General features: G+C 39.7%; 3 protein-coding genes across 7 annotated transcripts in view; all 3 read right to left on the minus strand.

Moving 5' to 3' along the window:
- Positions 1-6,645, minus strand: part of rimbp2a (RIMS binding protein 2a) — a 72,563-nt gene extending 65,918 nt beyond the window's left edge. For 4 of the 5 annotated variants that reach the window (XM_051938980.1, XM_051938982.1, XM_051938981.1 and 1 more), the window contains exons 1-2: positions 6,400-6,645; positions 4,117-4,260 (exon numbers count right to left, since the gene is read on the minus strand). In XM_051938980.1, the coding sequence (XP_051794940.1) occupies positions 4,117-4,254 (138 nt within the window). In that variant the 5' untranslated portion in view covers positions 4,255-4,260; positions 6,400-6,645. The remainder of the gene's footprint in view (positions 1-4,116; positions 4,261-6,399) is intronic. The other variant, XM_051938983.1, reaches the window with a different exon arrangement.
- A 981-nt stretch (positions 6,646-7,626) lies between these two features.
- On the minus strand, positions 7,627-15,374 carry noc4l (nucleolar complex associated 4 homolog). Its single transcript, XM_022215853.2, has 15 exons — positions 15,191-15,374; positions 14,937-15,057; positions 13,882-13,988; positions 13,278-13,385; positions 13,027-13,176; positions 12,836-12,938; positions 12,676-12,710; positions 12,536-12,586; positions 12,336-12,447; positions 11,308-11,368; positions 11,051-11,161; positions 9,968-10,131; positions 8,575-8,663; positions 8,117-8,230; positions 7,627-8,022 (listed from the first exon to the last, which is right to left on the minus strand). Exons 1-15 carry the CDS (start codon positions 15,341-15,343, stop codon positions 7,903-7,905), a joined length of 1,599 nt encoding a protein of 532 aa, XP_022071545.1. The 5' UTR covers positions 15,344-15,374; the 3' UTR covers positions 7,627-7,902.
- A 661-nt stretch (positions 15,375-16,035) lies between these two features.
- pus1 (pseudouridine synthase 1) lies at positions 16,036-18,739 on the minus strand. The gene is made up of 6 exons (XM_022215187.2): positions 18,406-18,739; positions 17,945-18,171; positions 17,728-17,865; positions 17,167-17,269; positions 16,352-17,052; positions 16,036-16,252 (listed from the first exon to the last, which is right to left on the minus strand). Exons 1-6 carry the CDS (start codon positions 18,467-18,469, stop codon positions 16,220-16,222), a joined length of 1,266 nt encoding a protein of 421 aa, XP_022070879.1. The 5' UTR covers positions 18,470-18,739; the 3' UTR covers positions 16,036-16,219.
- Between the last annotated feature and the right edge of the window lie 2,222 nt (positions 18,740-20,961).

Genomic DNA, 20,961 nt, shown 5'->3' on the forward strand with positions numbered 1-20,961 from the left:
AAAAAGGGGGGAAATCAATCAATCTTTTCAAGGCCAGCAAGCTTCTATTGTACAGTTCAAATGTGGCTGTTTTTATAGTGGAGAGGGATTCAGACACACTGCTATAAATCTGGAGTCTACTCAGGTGAGAAACAACTCAGCAGCACTCACTGTTCTTTGTCTTATCCCCAAAATATACCACATGCCTGAGAATTACAACAACTACAGTACAATCCAGATATCCAATAATATGCAACAATCCAAAAAAAAAAAAAGAGAGAGAGAGAGAGGAGGACAGCAGTGCTAGTTTGCAGACACAATAATAAAAATGTTCCTACCTTTACAGGCAGTAGTCTACCCCCTTTGCCCTGAAATGACTCTCTTCCCTTCCTGTCACATCACAAACCAGCAGTGAAGGCAGAGGTGACGCGTCCTAGAGTGTGTGCACGTGGATGCCAGCGCCTGAGTGCATGCGTGTGCTGTTGCAACGAGCGTTTCCAATCTGCAGCCTTCACAGCTTGCCTGGTCTGTACGCAGCTGCAGTGTATCACAGTAATAGCAGCACCAAAAGCAGCTACCTTGCCGGCACTCTCACGCCGCCTCAGTCCCATCCCTGAATGCATTAACGTTTCCCGCTCCTTCCTTCTCTGTAAAAACCCTCCACCCACTCCCTCCTCTTCTTCTTCTTCTTCTCTCTCGCTGCCTCTCTCATCCACACGCTCGGTTCAGCTGACCGAAAACTACATCGCACATGCAGAAAAAACTGACATGCACGGCAGCTTTCGTGTAAATCTGATGAGCAAGTGATGTCTGAATTATTACATCACAGGCAGGAAACTGGATGCATTTTCCAGACAGAGCAGATCAGATCATGGCCCAGCATCCCTGTCTGCTTTGGATCTCACTTTCTAACAAACACAGGATAATGGTTTCCTGTTTTGCTGCCAGAAGCAATGTTATATCCATCGCTCCATTCCTGATGTATACATGTACAGTACCGGCTTTGGTTGTCTAGACACAGTTCATTCTGCAGCAGTGTGAGCATACCAAATATTATTTTTCTTTATGTTTGCACTTTCTATGAAGATAATTAATGAATAAAAGTAGTTATGGTGGTGTTGAATGATCCTTGCTTTGATTTTAGCGCCTTAAATATCCCTTGAAGTTTGTTGTTTTTTTTTTACCTTGTTAACATGTCAGCATGGTAGTTTGTGTACGCTATAAGACACATGATGAGCAAAGCGTCACAAAAAGCATGGCTTCAGACATCCAGAATTTCATATTAACTCTAAGGAGCCAATTCTGTCAACTTTCAGAATGGGACGTTCCCTAGCAATTTGTGCAATAGTTCCTTTTTATTTCAATTGTTTGGGTGCAATATAATATTTAATCTCATTTTCTCATTATCATGTGCAATTATTGCCCCTGTATAATTGCCAGCATTACTTTTTACTGTTATATTCTAGCCTATTCTAGCCTTCTAGCCTGTTCTATGCTATTATTTTAGCAATTCATCGTATATCTCATTGCGTTTTACTTGTAGGCCCTGAGTTTCTTATGCCATATCATTTGTTTTTTCAGAGCAATACCTGGCACAAGAATTTCTTTTGGAATTAGTATAGTTTTGTCATGTGTTGTATCTTATCTCAATTTTCTTCTTGGACTTTCACAGTCCAATTCGAATGTGCATTGGTTGAAATACTCCAGCAATTCAACATGCCATTGGTTAGAATAGATTTACAGTGTTCGAGGAGAGCTGGTGTGCTTGAGCTGAAGCGAGTAGCACAGAAGGTGGAAGCAAAGGTGTAGAGTTACATCGAAGCCCATTTAAGACAGGAAAGAATTATATTCATGGAAAAATAGCTAACTTTGATACACAGAGATGCGTTTTTAGGGGTTTGATCAATGCCCACAAATGGACTTTAATCCTTTGGAAAGTACTCTCTTGACCTCACTATAGTTCAGCCATCATTGTGTTCAACTGGTGGTTATTCTGCCTGTAACTTTTCCTCAGCATTAAAATCAATTTTACACTGTGGTGTTCCTGGGAATAACACACATACAAGAATCTCTTTGCTCCCTTCACCTCTGCTAAAGGTTACATCACCCCTCGATGCTTTCTGTTGACGGCCGTTCTGTGTTTGACTCTGGGACGGAGGCGCAGGACAGAGGAGAGGACGCAAACAAAGAGACACTAGTTGTGCGTGAGTGAGAAGAGAAAGCAGAACGTACGCTCCGTTCTACTCTGTTGCCTAGCAACACTTGCTCACTGTCTGTTCCCATCTTTACTGTAGATGCATTACTCTCGCAGTGAATTGGTTTCCAGGCATGACATGAAGCCCTGTGAGACCGGGGCTCAGGAACAGATGGAAACTGGATGGGGCAGAAATATGCACTGGCCCCTTTAAATATGCAGACAGCTGAAGGCTAAAGTGTCATTTAACTACTTAAAAAAGCTGCTACCTTTAGACCCACATTGCTGCCTGGCCTCTTTCTCAACTTAATGTTTTTTAGAAGCATGCTGTCCTCTTCTGGCCATATGTGTTAAAGACCTGGAGCGGCTCATGGCCCTGTAAAGGACACAGCTGATGGATGCTTTAACAAAGCGCAATTAAATTCTGAATGAATCAGATGTTGGTATCAAAGCTCCTGAAAATTTTACAGCATAAGAATAGTTTAAAAAATCAAAACAGCAGACATTTGCTGAGGTCAGATAAGATAAAAAGGATTATTGAAAATGACAGATTTGAGGCCAGAAACACAAAAGTCTTCACCCAACAACTGTGTTATGACACTGCAGGGAAGAGATTAAATAATATTCAGCGATACAGTAAGCAAAGATGGAACAATGCTGATTGTCCTGCACAGCCAAGATAGAATTTATTGCATTTTGTCATTGCATTGTTTGGAAAATATTCTTAATGGAGCTTCTTGTTCATTACCAGTGAAATCCAGATGGGATGTAAAATGTACGGGGCAGCATGGCTCAGTGGGTAGAGTGGCTGTCTTGTAACTGGAAGGTTGCCGGTTTGATCCTCAGCCCATTGAGCTCATGTTGAGGTGTCCCTGAGCAAGACACTGAATCCCTAATTGCTCCTGATGGGTTGTGGTTAGCGCCTTGCATGGCAGCTTCCGCCATCAGTGTGTGAATGGGTGAATGTGATGTATCATGTAAAGCGCTTTGGATAAAAGCGCTATATAAATACAACCATTTAGATGGGATCTTTACATTTTTTTTCTATGCCCTGCAATAGACTGGGGAACTCCAATAGACTCCAGACCTCCATGACCCCTAATGAGGATTAAGCGGTGTGTAGATCATTTCTTTAATTCAGGCAATTGAGTGGCCTTCAAATGGGAATTTGACATATTTACGTTGCATGCAGGGCCAAATATGGGGTCAGTTTATCCATCCATCCATCCATCCATTCACTGTTGATACATGTTTAATCCTCTTTAGGGTCGCAGAGGGTTGGAGCCTTATCCCAGCTGATCTGGGGTCAGTTTATGTGGTTGAAATTAAAATACATGCATCACAGTTAATGGTATTAAATATTCCCACTTCTAGCTTGTAAATGTTGTATCAGAGCAGAAAAGTGGAAACTTTAATGACAATAATGTTACGTCACAATGATATGCATTAGGATCAGGGTGAGAAGTTTTCCCTTTTGAACCGGATTTCTGAGAGGAATCCTGCTTGATAGCAGCATCAGAAAGGCTGCTCTTATAGACGAGACAGTCATTAATAAATGGGGTAATATTCTAAGCATAATTTAGAAAGCAGTATGCAGAAATCCTAATTAAAAACTTCAATGAAATATAACCTCATTTTCTTACTCAAGGGTCACCACCATTTGCTAATTGCACATTATCATTAGTACATCAAGCATGCATTTGTAGTTTATCAGTCAAAGACAGCAATGTTCAATTCTAGCCTTTATTTTTCTGTGAGCTTTGGCTTTGTTTTAAGGTTGGTAATTTAGGAGTATTCAACAGTCACAGATCTAATAAGATTTTACTGCAATTTGACTCCAGTTTATTCAAGACAAGCATTCAGAATAATGTCCCCTCTGTAGGTTTTGTCTCGGCTGTAGTAGCAGCAGCAGCACCGGCCCACTAGACGCGGTGTGACAGTACCTTGCCCTTGGTGTGCAGGTGATGATGGTGCATGTTTCTGGCAGCGATCATGGCCAGCTGTCTCTGGATCCACTGTAACTCCATCTGAGACTGCCTCAGGAGATCCTCCACATTAGTACTGGACTTGTGATCCCGCATTATCACCTGCAAAACCAGCCACACGTCAGACGCCGAATCCATACTGCGAACCTCACACTCTCATCGCACCTCCATACAAACACTGAATGTAGATTTAACACGGTAAATGCACAGTAAGCACATACACAGAAGAACAGAGACCATGTGCAGTACTTTTACCACACGCTGTGGAATTTAACAAGCATCCAAATTAATACATTTTTTGGTGCTACGCTTGAGAAGTTTAAAGTACCAGATGTTTACCTTACTTAAGCTCAATTTCACATGAAGTGCAGCATGAAAGTATTTTTGCCCACACTATGCAGTGTTAAACACGTCTTATTAATAAGTATTTTACTTCATGTTGAGCACATTTACAACATAATTTTGCCAATTATTTAGTTTTTTCAGTGTCATTTTTAAACTTAAAACAATATATATATGAGATTCATCATGTAAAATGCTCATAGTAACAAATCACTATTAAAAGTCAGTTTTTGACAGTTATTAAAATGACAAATTACTGGATATCATGTAAAATAGATATATATTTCATTCTTTATTCCAGTTTGTTGTCACTTATTTCCCCAATTATAAGTTGAGTGGATATAAACAGTTGTAATTTAGCTAACAAAAACATGCAACTGCATTAAAAACTTAGTAGAAACCCAAAGAATGACACATATAGCCTACTGCACAGTTCAATAAAAACATCTAACAAAGAACTTTTGGCACTTACTGTATAATGCCTTCATCTTCTTTCATTAACAAAAGTCACATAACTTCTTACTGTCAGTTCATTTTTAGGTGCATAATAAATGCCTAGAGTAACGTCAGCCACATATGAAATCACTATTCCAGTTCAACATCACCTGCATCAGCTGGTCCACATGTATTTGTTGGGGCTGACTGCTATGATTGATATGTGCATGTGGGAGCCCATGTGCATGTGAACTCGTGTGGCTAGTGAGAGAGAAAGCTCCACTCAGTTACATAAGAGAGGATTACTGTAGCACAGCAACACAATGAGGAGGGCAGCATGAAGCGAGCATCAGCTTTTATCAGTTGCAGCTAAATCCCCATCTAAATTGACCCGCTTTGTACCTCTGTGCTAACACACAGGAATACTGTATTCACTGGAACTACAATACAGTACGGCTGAGAAGGTTAAAGCTGCTTGTATATTTGCCTTATCTGACCCTGCTGCTGCAATAAAAGCCCAAATGTCTGATATCAGATTTTAGACTGATGCAACTCTCTGGTAATATTCGAAAACTGTGCACAAAATCAGATTTTGTAAAGCATAAAGGAGCCATTTTTGATTTTCAAAACACAAAAATCCTTTTTGGATACAATCAACAACAGACTATAAATAATTAATGCACAAGAAAAGGCATGAGTGTTTCGTTTTGGTTTGTTTTGTTATTTTAGTAGAAAAAACCTTATTAAATTAATTGGCCCCTTCTTCCATTATCTCTCTTAGAGCTTCAGCCAAATGTTCAAACAGATTCTCGGTGCTGACTCACCTTGGACAGCTTCTATTTCCTCGCAGGGGATTGTGGAGGAGGAGGAGGACAGACACAACAAAAACAACAACACCACCACACAAAGATTATGAGTCCTGTAGATTTATGCAGAAACATCCCGTCCTGCCAAGAACTCTATGAACCCTAAACGAAGCGTCTCTATCACAGATTTATGAAGTGTGAGGAGAGAGCTCTGCCTGAACAGGGGTTCTCATTTGTCATCTTCCTCTGAACCAGTCTATCAAGTCATTACTATGATGGATTTCATGATATGCTGCTGCTTTATTCGAAAGCATTTTGAAAGCACCTCCCTCCTCTGTGGGGCCGTGTAGTGAGCTCATCTAGACTCTGGGCAAACAACTCTTCTTTGCTGCACTGTTTACATGTAATTACTCATATCCAATTAAAAAGAGGAACGAACAGAGGTCAGACATGCATTATTTGAATAAGTATTTTCAAAAGGTAGTTTTAAAAGCCTGCTCCAAGTTAAAGTTTCTGAAGCTGCTAATGCATGCAGTCAAGTTTCAGCATCTGGAGAAAGTGTAATCTGCACATTGCACACTCAAAAACAGACAGAAAATTAAAACCCAAACACACTGCCCACTATTAAACATCAAGGAGCACATGCTACTGTTCTTACCCATGTAATAAACGGCCTTGAGTGATCTTGTGTTCCAGTGCCGTGCGTCTGCCCTGCAGTCCTAAAGTCCCAAAACCTACAAACACAAGCTTCCAAACAGCGGGCACTCACTGCAGACTCTGTAGCGTCCGGCGTGCTTCAGATGTGTTTTGGTGCTTCATAGCGTGTGAGGCTGTCTGTAGGTACACAGCTTCTCCCTGATATGACTTGCTCTTTTGAAACAGAAGTCGGTTATGATTCAGAATTTTCTCTCACGGCGTTCTTGTACCCAAGGCTGCCTGCTGTGTGCCCATATGGCACACTTAACGAGAGGATGAAATATGAACAGGAGAGGAGGAAAAAAAAGAGCATTTAAGGCCAAACTCTCACCTGTTCAAGGGGAGAACAGCCTCATTATGGAAAATCATTGCATGTTTCCCTATTGTGGAATTAACCCAGTATTCGGAAAAAAAATGAAGGCAGATAAGTTTTCATTTGTCACCTGACCAGCTTTCTTCAGGCATGTGGAGACTGGGCTTGATTGACATCTCCTGACTTCCTTGTTCCAAAATTAAACATCTGAAAATATAAATTCTGTGAAATGATCTTGCTGCTTACTCAGGGACAAGAAGACTAAAGAAGCCCTGACATTTTATCACCTAATAAAAGATGTTACGGCTTAAACATTAATACACACCCAGCAGACACAGATTAACATCCATTTCTATCTGTGTTTCTCAACACTAGAAAAGTACAGAAAACCAACATCTATTCTCCCTTTATCACTACTATAATAACTGTTAAACCATGAATTAAAAACGCTAAGCAGAATGCAAAGCACTACAGAGTTCAAAAGTTTGATGGTAACTTTGCGTTATCAGTGACCATTTCAGCAATGCAAAAGTGTTAAAACCCATACCTTGGGCGCCCAGATCCCTAAACAGGGGCTACATTCTTCAACATAGCGGCCTGGGTTCGATTCAAGCTTACGACTTCCCCCCCGATTCTTCTCCCTACTTTCCTGTCTGCCTCTTCACTAATCTGTCGAATAAAGCCAAAAAACAACTTTTAACAAAAAGACTATAATTTGTCAAATTATTATACACCAAATTCCTCTAATTTGTAACTCCTTTCACTTAGACAGACAGACATTCATTATTAATCCCAAGGGGAATTCAATGCGTTACAGATTAGAGGAAGAGGAGGATTAGAAAAACAGAAAAAGAACCAGTACTTTTTATCTAGACATGAGCTCTGGAAAAAGTTTTATTGGTGTACAGTCATCACACATCAAAAACATCAACAAAAGAAAAGCCTGAGAACAGGATTAAAATGAAATTCTGTTCTTCTCGTTGCCCCCGTTGTCGATGAAGCTGCTGCTGGTCTCAAAAACGTTTTCATATCATGCATTTTAAGAAAAGTTTGTCTGTTTCTGATAAGTCCAAACTGCTATAAAATGAACAGGGGAACTGTTAAAACAAAGTGATACCACACTGTGAATGCAGTCCCTCGTGATCACTTGCTTTAAACCAGACAGAAGTGTTGCCCCAACACATCTCCACCTCCTTTCAGTAGCTGTGTGGCCCTTTCAAACTCCAACGGGACATTCTTGATCTCAGACTGCTTCAGGTCTCTCTCCATCAACTGTGGATGATAACATGGGACGCACCAGCATTATTTAAGCAAACTAACATGAATTAAACAACAGAAACAGGAGGAAACCTCATTTTGCCATCACCTCAAACGCTGTTGTCTCCAGCACCTCGTCGATGTCGTCCTCTTGCTGTGACAGCGGTGTGTTGATCAGCATCGCAGCTTTGGCCACATCTGGATGGTAATGCTTCTGCAGCGTCTACAGGAAGACAGATGGGAAAAATTTGTATTTCAAAGTTTCTTTCAATAAATTTAATTTACAACTGAGTATCTGGCACATTTCAGCACCAGGGCAAGCTGTGAAACCTGTATTTCTGTCTGTATGTTTTACTTCTTTGTGATATGTATGCACCCACTGTAGAAAAGAATTTCCTCCTTAAAGACAAATAAACTACCTATTTATTCAATAGCCTTCCATTTGTACATTAAATTTCTTCAACTTTTTTTCTGAAATAGAAATAAGAAATATTTAGGGTAGCTGTAACTGTTGTCCTCAGTGTGACAGGTGATTGGTTTGTGAATCCAGAGCCCCCACATACACACCTTAATTTCCCACAAGCTGCTCTCTAAGGCACAGCACTGAGCAGGATCCTCTTCATCCATCACATACGGGTCCTCAAGAGGCTCTGTCACTATTAATAGACAGACACATGTTCAGATATACCAAAATTACCTTGTGTCGTAGAAAAACACTGCACATCCCAGCAAAATTCTGACAAACTGCTTCAAACAGTCATGGAAAAACCCAAAGTGAAACAAACCCAGATCATCACCGATCCGCCCATGTTCTACTGTAGGGGCAGATGGTCTGGTTTGTAGCTTCTCCAGGCTTCCTCCTAACCAGTAAGTCGGATGGAGTGGACATCAACTGAAAATTGGATTCATCCCTGAAGAGAACCTTAGTCCAATCATCAACAGTCCAATCCTTGTGATCCCAGCAGAGATTAACCGGGCTTTCCTCTGCCTTCCCTTGATGAAGGATTTCTTCCTGCCCTGTGTAACTTCAGTTTTCAACTGTCTTTGCTAAACAAGTCCCATTTCTCCACAGTGCCCATTCATTTTTTAGGTCCTTGGAGGTCTGACGATGATTCCTGACACAGGAACGGATGAGCGACGGTCATCCCAGCTCAGCCAACCCATGCTGCTATGTTTGTATTTTATCTAGGTGGGTGGATGGGGGGGTGGGAATGGGGGTGGGCTCTTCAGGTAAGTGGGTGTGTGTGTGTGTGTGTGTGCGCGTGTGTGTTTTATTCTCTGTGCGTTTTATTCTATGTAAAACACTTTGTGCTGCATTTCTAATGTATGAAAAGTGCTTTATAAATAAAGACTGATTGATTGATCGTTTGATTGATTGATCAATCGATCGATCGATCTGGTGGTAGAAAGACGTTTCCTGCTACAATCAGCTAGCAGTTTGGTAGAACAATGTTGGGCTTGTTTTTTCTTGGTGGAATGAACGTCTGTCTTGGAGATCTTCAGGTTTTTCGCCACCCGTCTCTCACTCATGACAATTTCCAGCAGTGCTGAGATGTCTGTCTTTGTGTCTTCACATAATTCTTTAGTTTTAGGCGTTATATGAGAGCTGACAACTTGTGAGTTGTGCTACGGCTTGAATGTAAACAGGAAACCACTCTAGACCTTTACATGTGCAGTGCTGCTGATGACATGAAATGACCTCTTATATACCCTAGAAATAAAATTAAGCTTAAACATGTCAAATAGGACATAAAGTATGATGGAATCAGCTGCATTTTTTGTCGTGTTCATTGTAGTCTTCAGGTAATGCATCTTTAGTAGTACCAGGCATTGAAATGAACAAGAAACTGAAGAAAACAAGAGTGGTCTAATAATTTTTTCCACGACTGTATACTGAATTTAACTGTGCACACATTTTGAATTGCTGCAGACACAATGAGTGATCCTGACTGACACTCACCATCTTCTGTGCTGGGCCTGTGGATGAGGACTCTGCAGGACGGGTGGCGACGGATCAGGTTATAGATGAAAGGCAGCACGATCAGAAGAGCTGTAGGTGGCGCTGTGAGAGCCAGCCGAGCCAGACGTTTGGCGAACGCTGCCACCAGGTAAACCGGCAGGTGACTGGAGGCAAACACAAGGTTACTTTATTAATACCTGTGTGTAGATTTGTGTTGCAGAAACAAATGATAGCATTTGGCATTCCAAAACAAAACACACACTGAACCTGACAGGCAGGTACTTGATCGAGTGACAAAACTAAAAAGTGCTCATTGTTCCACCATTCACCATATAGCAGGAAGGATAAGTAAAAAGATGAGATAAAATAAATAAGATCAAGATAAATAAAAATAAAACACAATAAAAAAAAACCCTAAGGGAAATACAAGCAATCTCTGGGATAAAAGACAGGATAAGAACATGAAATTTAAAGTCAGAATGATAAACAGGGCTAAGAAAAAGGATAAATAAATAAAACAAAATAAAGTAAAGTGCAAATGTCACTATTTCTTATTGAGCTCAGTGATGATTATTTGGTTCAGTGAGTTTTTCTCTGTAACAGAGGTCTGACTAAAACATGCCACCAATCAAAAAGATAAAACAGACTCGACAAAAGAACAATAAAACGGAGCCAAAATTGCTCGGTGGATGTGGAAATGTGCGAGTTAGCAGAGGCAGTGAAGGTGCTGATGGATCTTTTTGAAGACAGACTTTCAGTTTTCATCAAAGTTAAATTTTTCACCAATTATGGTCCCACGGTATTTACACAGTCATGGAAAAAATTATTAGATCACCCTTGTTTTCTTCAGTTTCCTATTAATTTTAATGCCTGGTACAACTTTAGATGCATTTGTTTGGATAAATAAGATGACAAAAATGTGTAGTTACCCAGTGGAATATAGCTCTTAATCTATTATCCAAGTACTGCAGAACAACTTCTAATAGTATTAACTGCAACTGCATCTCTGCCCACGGCTGCGACGGAACGGATCCAAACAACCATAACTGGATAAAACCGTGGTTCAAAAATGAATGATCTTACCTGGAGCTGAGAAAGATGTTGGCGAGATGGAAAAAACGTGCTCTGTACTTCACATGGAAAACAGACGGCTCAAGAAGATTGTACAACTTCTTGTAGAAATCAGGATAATCTCTGCAAACACGCACAACATACATTATTCACGCCATTTAAAATCTCTTCCAGTCCATTGTTGTTCTGTATAAACTCAGAATGAAGTCTCAGTGCTCAACCTTCTATTCAAAATGACCCAATAAATGCATATTTAACAGGATACTCACAGATTGTGTTGATGTATGAGGACAAAAAGGCCATTGAGGGCCAGCAGGCTGATCGCTCCACCTGGTCGATACAAACACAACAGTGTGATGGTTACCTGAAAGTAAAGCTGTAGTCGAGGCTGAACACACGCTAAAGCTATTTACCTACCTGGCAAATTCTGATACTGCATTTTTATAGCCAATCAAGCGTGTGACCAGATTATTACCATGTTCAGATAACCAAGAAGTGCTTTGTTTTAAGTGTAATGTATAGTTTACTATAATGACTGCAGTCAAAACTGATCCATTAGGCTTATGTGGTACATTTACAGAAATGTGTACTAATATGCACTGCTTCAGTAATCTTAAACTGTGCAAATGAATCTCAGTGATTGGGGGGTATTTTAGTTGTTTTGTTTTTTTATTGCGCGTCTTTTTCTACATCTTTCTCAGTTGAATTATGGAGGCTGTGGTGGAAATTATTGACAGCATTTTAGGTGCAAATGCAGGAGTAGGTTGATACACAACAGGCTTATGGAGCATTCACAGAAATGGTCAAATCAGATCAGCAAGAGGAGGGAAATTTAGCAGGATATTGAGATGGATGAGATGCGTAGCAGCATGTGGTTAGAAATGTTTTTCTAGGCCTATCCATCAACAGGTTTAACACAAACGCCCTGACGGCCCGTTATCCCGGCAACACCGCCCACTGTTCTCAAATCACGTTGCTGCTTTGACATATTTACTGTTGCCATGACAACTACAATAACAGCGACAACAGCAGATATTGCGACGTGCAGAGATTTGACATCATATCCAGGCTGTAATGTCAGTAAATTCGAGTAAAATACAGCTTTTGCTTCTACCGTGTGAATGCACTGCAAGAAACACAGACACGAGGGGGTAATTCACAAACTGCCAGAGATCTCCAGGTAATACGAATCACATGCGAAAAGGGAATACCGTGACCAGGTGTGTTAATGTCTTCATAGTCAGTTCACATTATGTTCTTGGAGTGCCGTCACTTTAGAGACTCGTGCATAACTTACCAACGTCATATGCAGCAGTCAAGAAGTCAATCATCAGCGTGGGTTTGCTCATGTACGGCAAAATGGAGTCATGGAGGATCACCAGGACCTTTTTATACATGCTGCCTGGCAACTGCAACACAGACATGAAACATTAATGAGACAAAACATTGTCGCAAACGTGTCCAGAAAAGTAACATTTGTACAATCTAGATATTTACCTTATACTTGAGAAAGCCGAGCCACATCCTCTCAAAGACACGTTTGTGTTCCTGAGGGGTGGTACAACATTAACAGTTCATTCAGGAAACATCTGAGCTGCAAGCAGGAATATAAAGATGTGATGAACTATTTTACTTACGTTCAGTTTAGCAGCTTTCCAGTCCTCGTGCTTGGCTGAAAAATGACAGAATGCTTTAAGTATTTACATAAAACTGTCTTTTTCCACACACAGGGACACGTCTGCAAAATAGAGACTCACATTAAAACAATATGACATTCCAGAAAAACGCAAGTCTCACCTTCTTGTTTGACCATAAAGTTGGTGAGCTCTGACTCCTTGCTTGGCATATTGATGTTGGACATGAGCAAGAACACGTTGTTCTGATAAACCGGCAGCACCGCCTGAGAGAAGCCATAAACAAGCAGCTTCAGCAAACCAGGTAACACCGTACGACAGAAAACAGCAGCTGAGCTACAGTTTTTTTCTTACCCCTTTGTTTTTGTCCATGACTTTGCCTACATGATCGCGAACGGAGCTCATTACATAATAACGCAAATCCTCCATCTCAAGGAACTCCTGGAACCTGGAGATGAGCAAAGCGTTGTCTGTGGTTTTAGACAGAAGTTTGTCCACCACTGCCTGAACACAAAAGAAAACAGAGACATCAGACAAGTCAAAAACACATTTTTTTTTCTGTTCTGGCTAATAAGAACAGAACAGTATGAAAGCTAAAATCCTACCTGGATCATTTCCCTTGGGAAGCTGTAATGTTCACTCCAGTCCAAGTCCTCAAGAGGATGCTGTCCTTCTGCTGTTGCAAACTTAATCAGGCAGCACAGGGCACTCTCCTGTATTTGGACAGTAATTTTTATTTTTTTTAGCGAGGACATTTCCTTACTGAGGTTCCCAAACATTGCATAATGGTGAATTACAAACCAACAAACAAATATCCAGCTCTAAAACCATAAACGCAGAACCAAAACTGGTGTTTTGAGGCAGTTTTCAAGACAAAACTTCCTTGACTTTAACGAATAATAATAACAATTAATAATAAACCAAGTTGCAGAGAATCATTATTTATTAGGTCTTTGTTGAAAAAAAATAGAAGGACATCAACAGACGTCAAGAATGTCTGCATTTATTAACAGTAGCACCATTGAAATTCACGAGTACAATGCAAGGAGTGACTACATTCATGAACAAAACACACGTGCACTGCCTTAGACAGAAGGATAAAAATGGAATCTCGTTGACTGTCGCTTGGGGTGATACTTAATGTGCAGAAAATGTTGTTTATGTATGATCTTTGATGAATGTTTACCCAAAGGAGGGAAGTCGACTCACCTTGACGTCATGCAGTTCATGGCTTAGGTGCTCAAGCAGCATCTCCACACAGCTGTTGTAACGATGTCGCATGAACATCCGGTACTTATCCTCAGCACTGTGCTCTCCTGGATGGGAAAAAAAGAGACAGACAGAATAAATTGATAATTAACAGCTTCGGTGTGAGCTTACCAGTAGTGAAAAGCAAGTACTTCAGTACACACATTGAGTATTAACTTGAGTATTCCCATTGTATGCAATTTTACACATTTAATCCAATACATGTCAGAGGGAAATGTTGTACTTTCTGCTCCACTATATGTATCAGAGAGCTTGAGGTACTATTAAGATTAAGATTTTGCAGAGTGATTAATATACCAAGCATAGCTAAAGATTGAACTAGCGGTTCCCAACGTTTCTGACTTCTGATGTCTTTCAAGAAAGTAGTGCGTAATTGTGGGTCACACTCCAGATGGCTGACTTGTTTACAACACCATCAAACTGTGCTTTTCCCCTCTCAAGTTCATTTTCAAATTATCCTTTATCGCCACGTACTATCAGAGATTAGAGGAAAAAGTTCAAATACTAACAAGAAAATTGTGTATCAATACTTCTCTTCTTTCCGCTCACATGAATCCTACAACTTTTTATCTGGTGTTTCTGTATAAAAAGCCTCACTTAATAGTTCAAAATAGCTCCAACTGAGGCCTCAGTATGAATAATCTACTAATCCTATATATAATACAAGTCAGAGGGATCATTCCATTCACCAGATTTGCTTGTAATGGTAAGATGCTTTTGCTTAAGTAGTACTTTTCATGCAGGACTTTTGCTTGTGCTGGGGTATTTTTTCTTACATTTGCTTGTTGGTACTTTTATTTAATTAACTGAATATTTCCTCCACAACTGGACTTTACAAGAGATGCTCTCTAATGCAGAGCCAAAATCAGCTCCAAAAGAAAGGACACACATCTGGCCTGTTTAATTGTTATCCAGTCTGCTTCATGAACTGTAGGTGCAGCTGGTCATAACAACATTAATAATAAATTTCTCGTGAATTTTCAGCCTTTACTCACCAATTAAAGCCTCCTCTTCTCCGGGAAGTTTTCCCACAAACAGCTCTTTCCTTTCCAACAACGTGCAAAACAATTTGCTGCACGCATTGACAGCACTGACGACATCCTTCTCTTTTTCTGACTGCGAAAAGACACGAAGAACATTAACAGTGAAGCTTTTCTAACTCAGACCAGTGTACAGTTCTCTTACGATGCTAACATTAGCATGTATTTAGCACACTGCAAATGGAAAAGGATTAGTGTTGGAGTTTTACCTGAAGAAACTCGAAAATGTCAAAAACGTCGTTGGCATTCTTTCTGCTTTCCAGTATACGCTCAACTGTGCTATTCAAGTCGATTTTAGCCGTTTTTACACCTTGTTCTGTTGATTTTCCAGAACTCACGTTGCGTTTTTTGGCCGGCGCCATGTTTACTGATGACGCGTTCGTGTTGCATTTCAAGAATACGGAAAACAGAACTCTTGAATGAAGCCACTCACACTACATTTTTTTGTCTACATCTAAACTCATAATCGAAGTATATTGCATAAATACACGAGTGTATATAAAACATACACACTTTTTAAAAACATAATATTTCATTATAATGTTTGTAAGACATTTGTAGTCGAAAGACGGGAGTTCTGTTTTACTCTACCGGGTATGAATGCGACAGCGGTACAAATATTGTATCGCCTCCTAGTGACTACAAAGTGAAATTTTCATAGTTAATACATCTTTTGGGGCAGGACTATCCTATTTTTCAATCAATGATATGAATAATAAAGGCGCATGCAGATTTTGGAAGGATACCATTCAAGAATTCTCATTCAGTAAGTTATAAAATTCTATTCATGATTTATGACCAGATTAAAAAAGAAAAGCTGAAAGTGATGAATAAAGCTGATGTTTTCCAAAGCATGATTGATTGTGATTGTCCAGCTAGCAGCACTGCTTCATCCTCGACATTTTCCCGTAATCTTAAAGGAAACTTTACAAGACCTTACCTAATCTAAATGCAGTTCTTCACTGTCAAATGAATATAATAGAATAGCTTTATTGTCATCATAGATGGGGACATGACGAAAACACAAGGAAATAAAGAAAAATTCAGGTTGTAATACAGAACAGAGAGGCTTTTATTACCTTGTTGTTTGTTCACAACATTTGTATAAGAGTAACAGGATTTGATCCTACTAAAAAACTGATATTGTAATGTCAAACAGTAAAAAGAAGGAAAATTCTCCAATAAAAAAAAATCTATTTTGGTGAGAAAACGTGTCCTCTTTCTTCAGGCATGGTGGCCTAATCAGAGTCATTTCCCTCATCTGCATTGTCCTGAAAGATAAAGGGAGCAGCAGTGAATAAGATAATCTGACAAAATTAATTTCTAATGCCAAACATAAATAATGTTCTCTAATCTGAATTAACACGTACTTGTTTTGGATCCTTATTGTCTCGTGTTCCAGCAGCTGTGGCTTCAAAGTCATGGATAGGAAGTGTGGACATCCAGCTGACCATGGAGCCCTCCTGACATTCCGTCTCAACAATGGTGGGGTAGATGTGAGACTTCTTGAAGGCCATGATTGCTTCTTCCTCGCGATCCCACTCCAGCCGCTCGTGCAGGCCGTCCCCTCCGAAGCGTTTGTTGTACCGGTCGAAGTGGACCCTCTCCAGAACCAGCCCCAATCCTGGAGCTTTGGGAACGTCCACCTTCTCTTGCCCCCAGCTCCGCTCCATCACTGCCTCCTTCGCGTAGCCCTTGATCACCGCAATGACCAGGCCGATCATCTTGCGTATTTGGTGCAGCATAAAGCTCTGGCCTCGCACGGTGATCACAGCAAACTCACAGTCGCTGCAGATGAAAGGCTCACCACAGGACATCTCGGTGATGTAGCGGCGAGCGCTGGGGTCACTTGGAGCCTTTTGGGAGGTGAAGTTGTGGAAGTTATGGGTGCCTTTGTAGAGGGAAAAAAGCCGGTTCACCCTCTGAAGTGTCTCTGGATCCAGGCGAAAGGCTGATATATTCCCAGTATCATAGTCTTTTTGGGAAAAGGCCACAGTTGGAAGCATATAGGAGTATGTACGAGCATCACAGTTGTTTTTTGAATTGAAACCCTGGGTTACCCGTTTCAGTCCTGCAGGCACAAAAGTAAAAAGAGATTCCGACCTTTAGCCTTCACTGTTCAAACATTCTGTGCTTGTTACTCAAAATAATATTTATTACACTACTTCTAAAGATAGTGTCTCACCGAGCACTCTGATCTGTGGCGGCAGATTCTCATTGATTTTTTCAATGATGTCCTCAATCATGCGGACCTTTAGAGACACCACCTGGCCAGCAGCAGACACACCCTAAACAAATTCACATGAACAAACACAGACAGAGTTTGTCACAAAGTTATAACAATGAAAATGATAAATAAATGTATGTTATTGTATTATTAATAAAACATACAGTGGGCTGTATGTTATCCAGGTCATGATAATCGTACAATTTTCAGACAAAAGCAAACCAAGAAGACTCCTCAATGTCTTAAGGACTAATAAAGAGAACCCAGCTGCTTTTTACCGACGCTTTTAAACTGGACAAACTACAAACAGCTAGGCCGCAAGTCAATACACACTACACAGCATGATTCGAGTCCTAACTGCTCTGCAGTTCTTATTACCACACACTAAGTAAAAACATGGTAATGCAGATACATTACAGGAGAAAAACTTAAATTGCAAACTTTACATTTTTCAGTGGAAGTTTGATGTTTCTTGGCTGTCTGATGTTCAGTGAACTCCTGTTATGTCTGAAAACATACCTTATCTGTTCTAGCACATCTTTGGAAAGACATCTTCTTCATTTCATCACCGTGGTTTTCAGGAATGCAACCAGATTTAACAAGAGCAGTGACCAAATCATCTTCAATGGTTCGAAATTGAGTGTTTCCAGGGTTTCTCTGAAACAAAAGAAACATCTACATGTCAAAAAAATATGGGAAAAAGCACTTAGAGCCGATTGAGAGAGAGAAAGCATACCTGCATGCCATAGTAGCCCTTCCCAGAGTATGCCATAAGAAGGACGACTTTCTTTTTAGGATACTTCTTTTCATCTTCAGTGTGTGCCTCATCTGTTTTTACTCTTTTAGTGGTTTGCACCTTCTCAGTGGAGTCTTCGTTTTCCTCATTGGCTCTCTTCATCAGCTTTGCTGGCTGCTGATCAACAGACCCTTCACTCATCATGCAAAACAATTTATAAAAGCCACCTGCAAAGCGAACAAAATATGATTAGTGATATAACAATGTCCTCATACACTACCAGCTCCAGTCCTAAGTGGATAAACCGGAGAATTTCCTTTAACGAGCCTGACAAAACAGTTTGCACTGATTTAAACTAAACATTGAGGGAGGGAGACAAAAAGGAAGCAACACTTGGATATAGCATAGGAAAAGATTCATCTTCGTGTGGAAGATTTGTCGTTGTTGTTAAGCTGACTTACCGTTTCTCTCCAGCCTCTGTCTGTGGTTAACTAAGGCACTCAGCAGCGGTCGGGCTTTAAACATGTCCCTCTAAATCATGATGAGAAGGTCCTGCAGCTAAAAGATGCAAACTGCTCTATCAGCTGAACTGAGGAAGCTAGCGCGAATTAGCACAGGCTGGTTTGTTAAAACTGGCTACAACTAAAACCGTCTGCGTACTTAACGGACGACTTTGAATTACTTTATTAAGAAGTATACGCGGACAAAGCAAAAACTATAGACGCATCCAACTCAAATGTTCTGTAGCTGAAGCGGTGTACACACATGGCATTGCCAACTTTGACCTCTGTAAAAAATCTCGCGAGATTCACCTTGTTCTCGTTTCTGCAAACGTCACAGCAGTAAAACCATGTAAGAACTATAATCAACTTAATTGCTTTCTCCCCAAACTTTATCATTTTTGTTATACAAATGACAAAATATAATGACATATAATGACATATAATGACATATAATATAATATAATATAATATCATATCATATCATATCATATCATATCATATCATATCATATCATATCATACCATATCATATCATGTAATATCATATCATATCATACCATATCATATAAACAGGATCAAAATTGTTAGACAGGAATAACTGAAAATCTATGAATGATTTAAATGATAATATTTTGAGACAAAGATATATGAAAAATAATATCCAAATTACTTGGTTTAGAAAAAATATATAATTCATGTGGGAAAATTTTAACCTCCATATACACAGATATGAGAAGCTCAAACTTTTTTATTTTCAATTATCTTTCATCAGGTGTTTGGCTGCTGTTATATGGGTCTGAGGTTTTGGATTTTTACAAATACAATATGCCATAATCTTCATTGTGCTAACAATTCAGCAGAATTTCAGATCTAATTGTGGGTAATGAAACTGTAATAGTTTACATTTTTTTGCATTAAATAACATGATAAAATGAAGGAAAATATACAATGCATGCACTCAAATTAAATTTTCTTGCAAGTCAGACATACAGTAATACATGCAGTTATAGTTTTGTCCACTTGAGTGCAGCAAAACGACATAAACACCGCCATGCAATACAGTTTATGACAAAATTTGCTTAGAAATGGAAATGAAGCAAATTTCATTTTACTGATCCCAGTCTTATCTGATTCATTTATAAAATTCATGTCTTTTTCCTTTTTTTCTGTCTGAAACAGTCACGTGTTGCCAATAGAAGCATGACTAAGGTTATTCCTCTGGCTTCTGTTGACCTTAAAAACTTTATCAGTAATGAGAGTCAGGGTCAAACATTAAATAATCTTCCATTGATCTTTAATCTTTATGATTCACTCTGTGTAAACTACAATTTATTGTGCTAAAGGATGACAATCAATAGGCTTACTAGTGGCTGCCTGGAGGTTCACAAAAACCTCATGTTTGCCCAAATTAACAATTCCAGGCCATATATGTACACATTGTCAGATCCTCTCTTGATTTAAAGCAGATTGATATGGCATTAAATATAGGTTGGTTGTATAAATCAGAGACATACAGCATAAGCTGTCCTTCATAATATAAAGAACTCATACTAGTTTAATTTACGGTAGCTACTCACATTATGTGCTGTGACTGATGCAGCTGTCACACATGTGGGTAAACATTAAAGTCAAATTATGCAGGCAAAGAGGTTAAGTACTTCCAGAGCAGAGGTGTTTATGTCTTTCTCAAGGACACCACAGCAAGGAATAATACTGGTTGCCAAGAGGCCAAACTGTTAACCTTCTCATCCTGGGATGTCCTTAAACAATTGCACTTTTTTTCATAGCACCTTATAAGGTGACCTACTAGTTTTCAGCTGAAAACCCAGGACCAAACATAGGCATGCTATGGGAAAATGTTCCTCGGTAGCCACAATCCCATATCACATAAGGCATGCAGTTTTCCAACAAATGTAGATCTAACCAGATCCTTCTGATTGTGAAACAGTTAGTCTTGTGAGTGTAATGCAGCTGCATGCAAGCTTTGCTGAATAAAAATCTCAAAGTAAGAATATTTTAGTGAAATTATTATGGGTTCACAGAGTCTTAAACTTAATGAGTCTCTTTTTCACTTGGGAAATGCTCATGTTAAATAGGTTATCCCATTCAGATGTTCAAAAATGTGCTTCAATATGTATTTTGATAATGGCTGAGGAAACATTGTACTCCATGTCAGTCACATCTTTGGTGGACCAGAACTAATGCTGTTCTTATCCTCAGGGTCCTGAGATGTCTCATCTGAATTTTGACAGACCACCAAACTCCAAATAGAGTCAACTGGCCTCACAGTGAGCCACTAAGAAAGCTGTCAAAACAGACCTAAGCCTGTTTTTTTTCTTCTTCTTCTTCTTCTTCTTTTTTTTTTTTTTTTGCATAGCTCACCTGCACTCCTCCACAGTGTGAGCTGGTCACACTGGTCTGTGCTTTAAGAAAACAACCACAGCGGAGCCTTGATCAGATTGGACTGAAACTCGCTGCCTCCTACATATAGAAGAAAAAATAATTACAAAAACTC

The sequence above is a fragment of the Acanthochromis polyacanthus genome, chromosome 18 (assembly GCF_021347895.1).
Source record: "Acanthochromis polyacanthus isolate Apoly-LR-REF ecotype Palm Island chromosome 18, KAUST_Apoly_ChrSc, whole genome shotgun sequence".
Lineage (NCBI taxonomy): Eukaryota > Metazoa > Chordata > Actinopteri > Pomacentridae > Acanthochromis > Acanthochromis polyacanthus.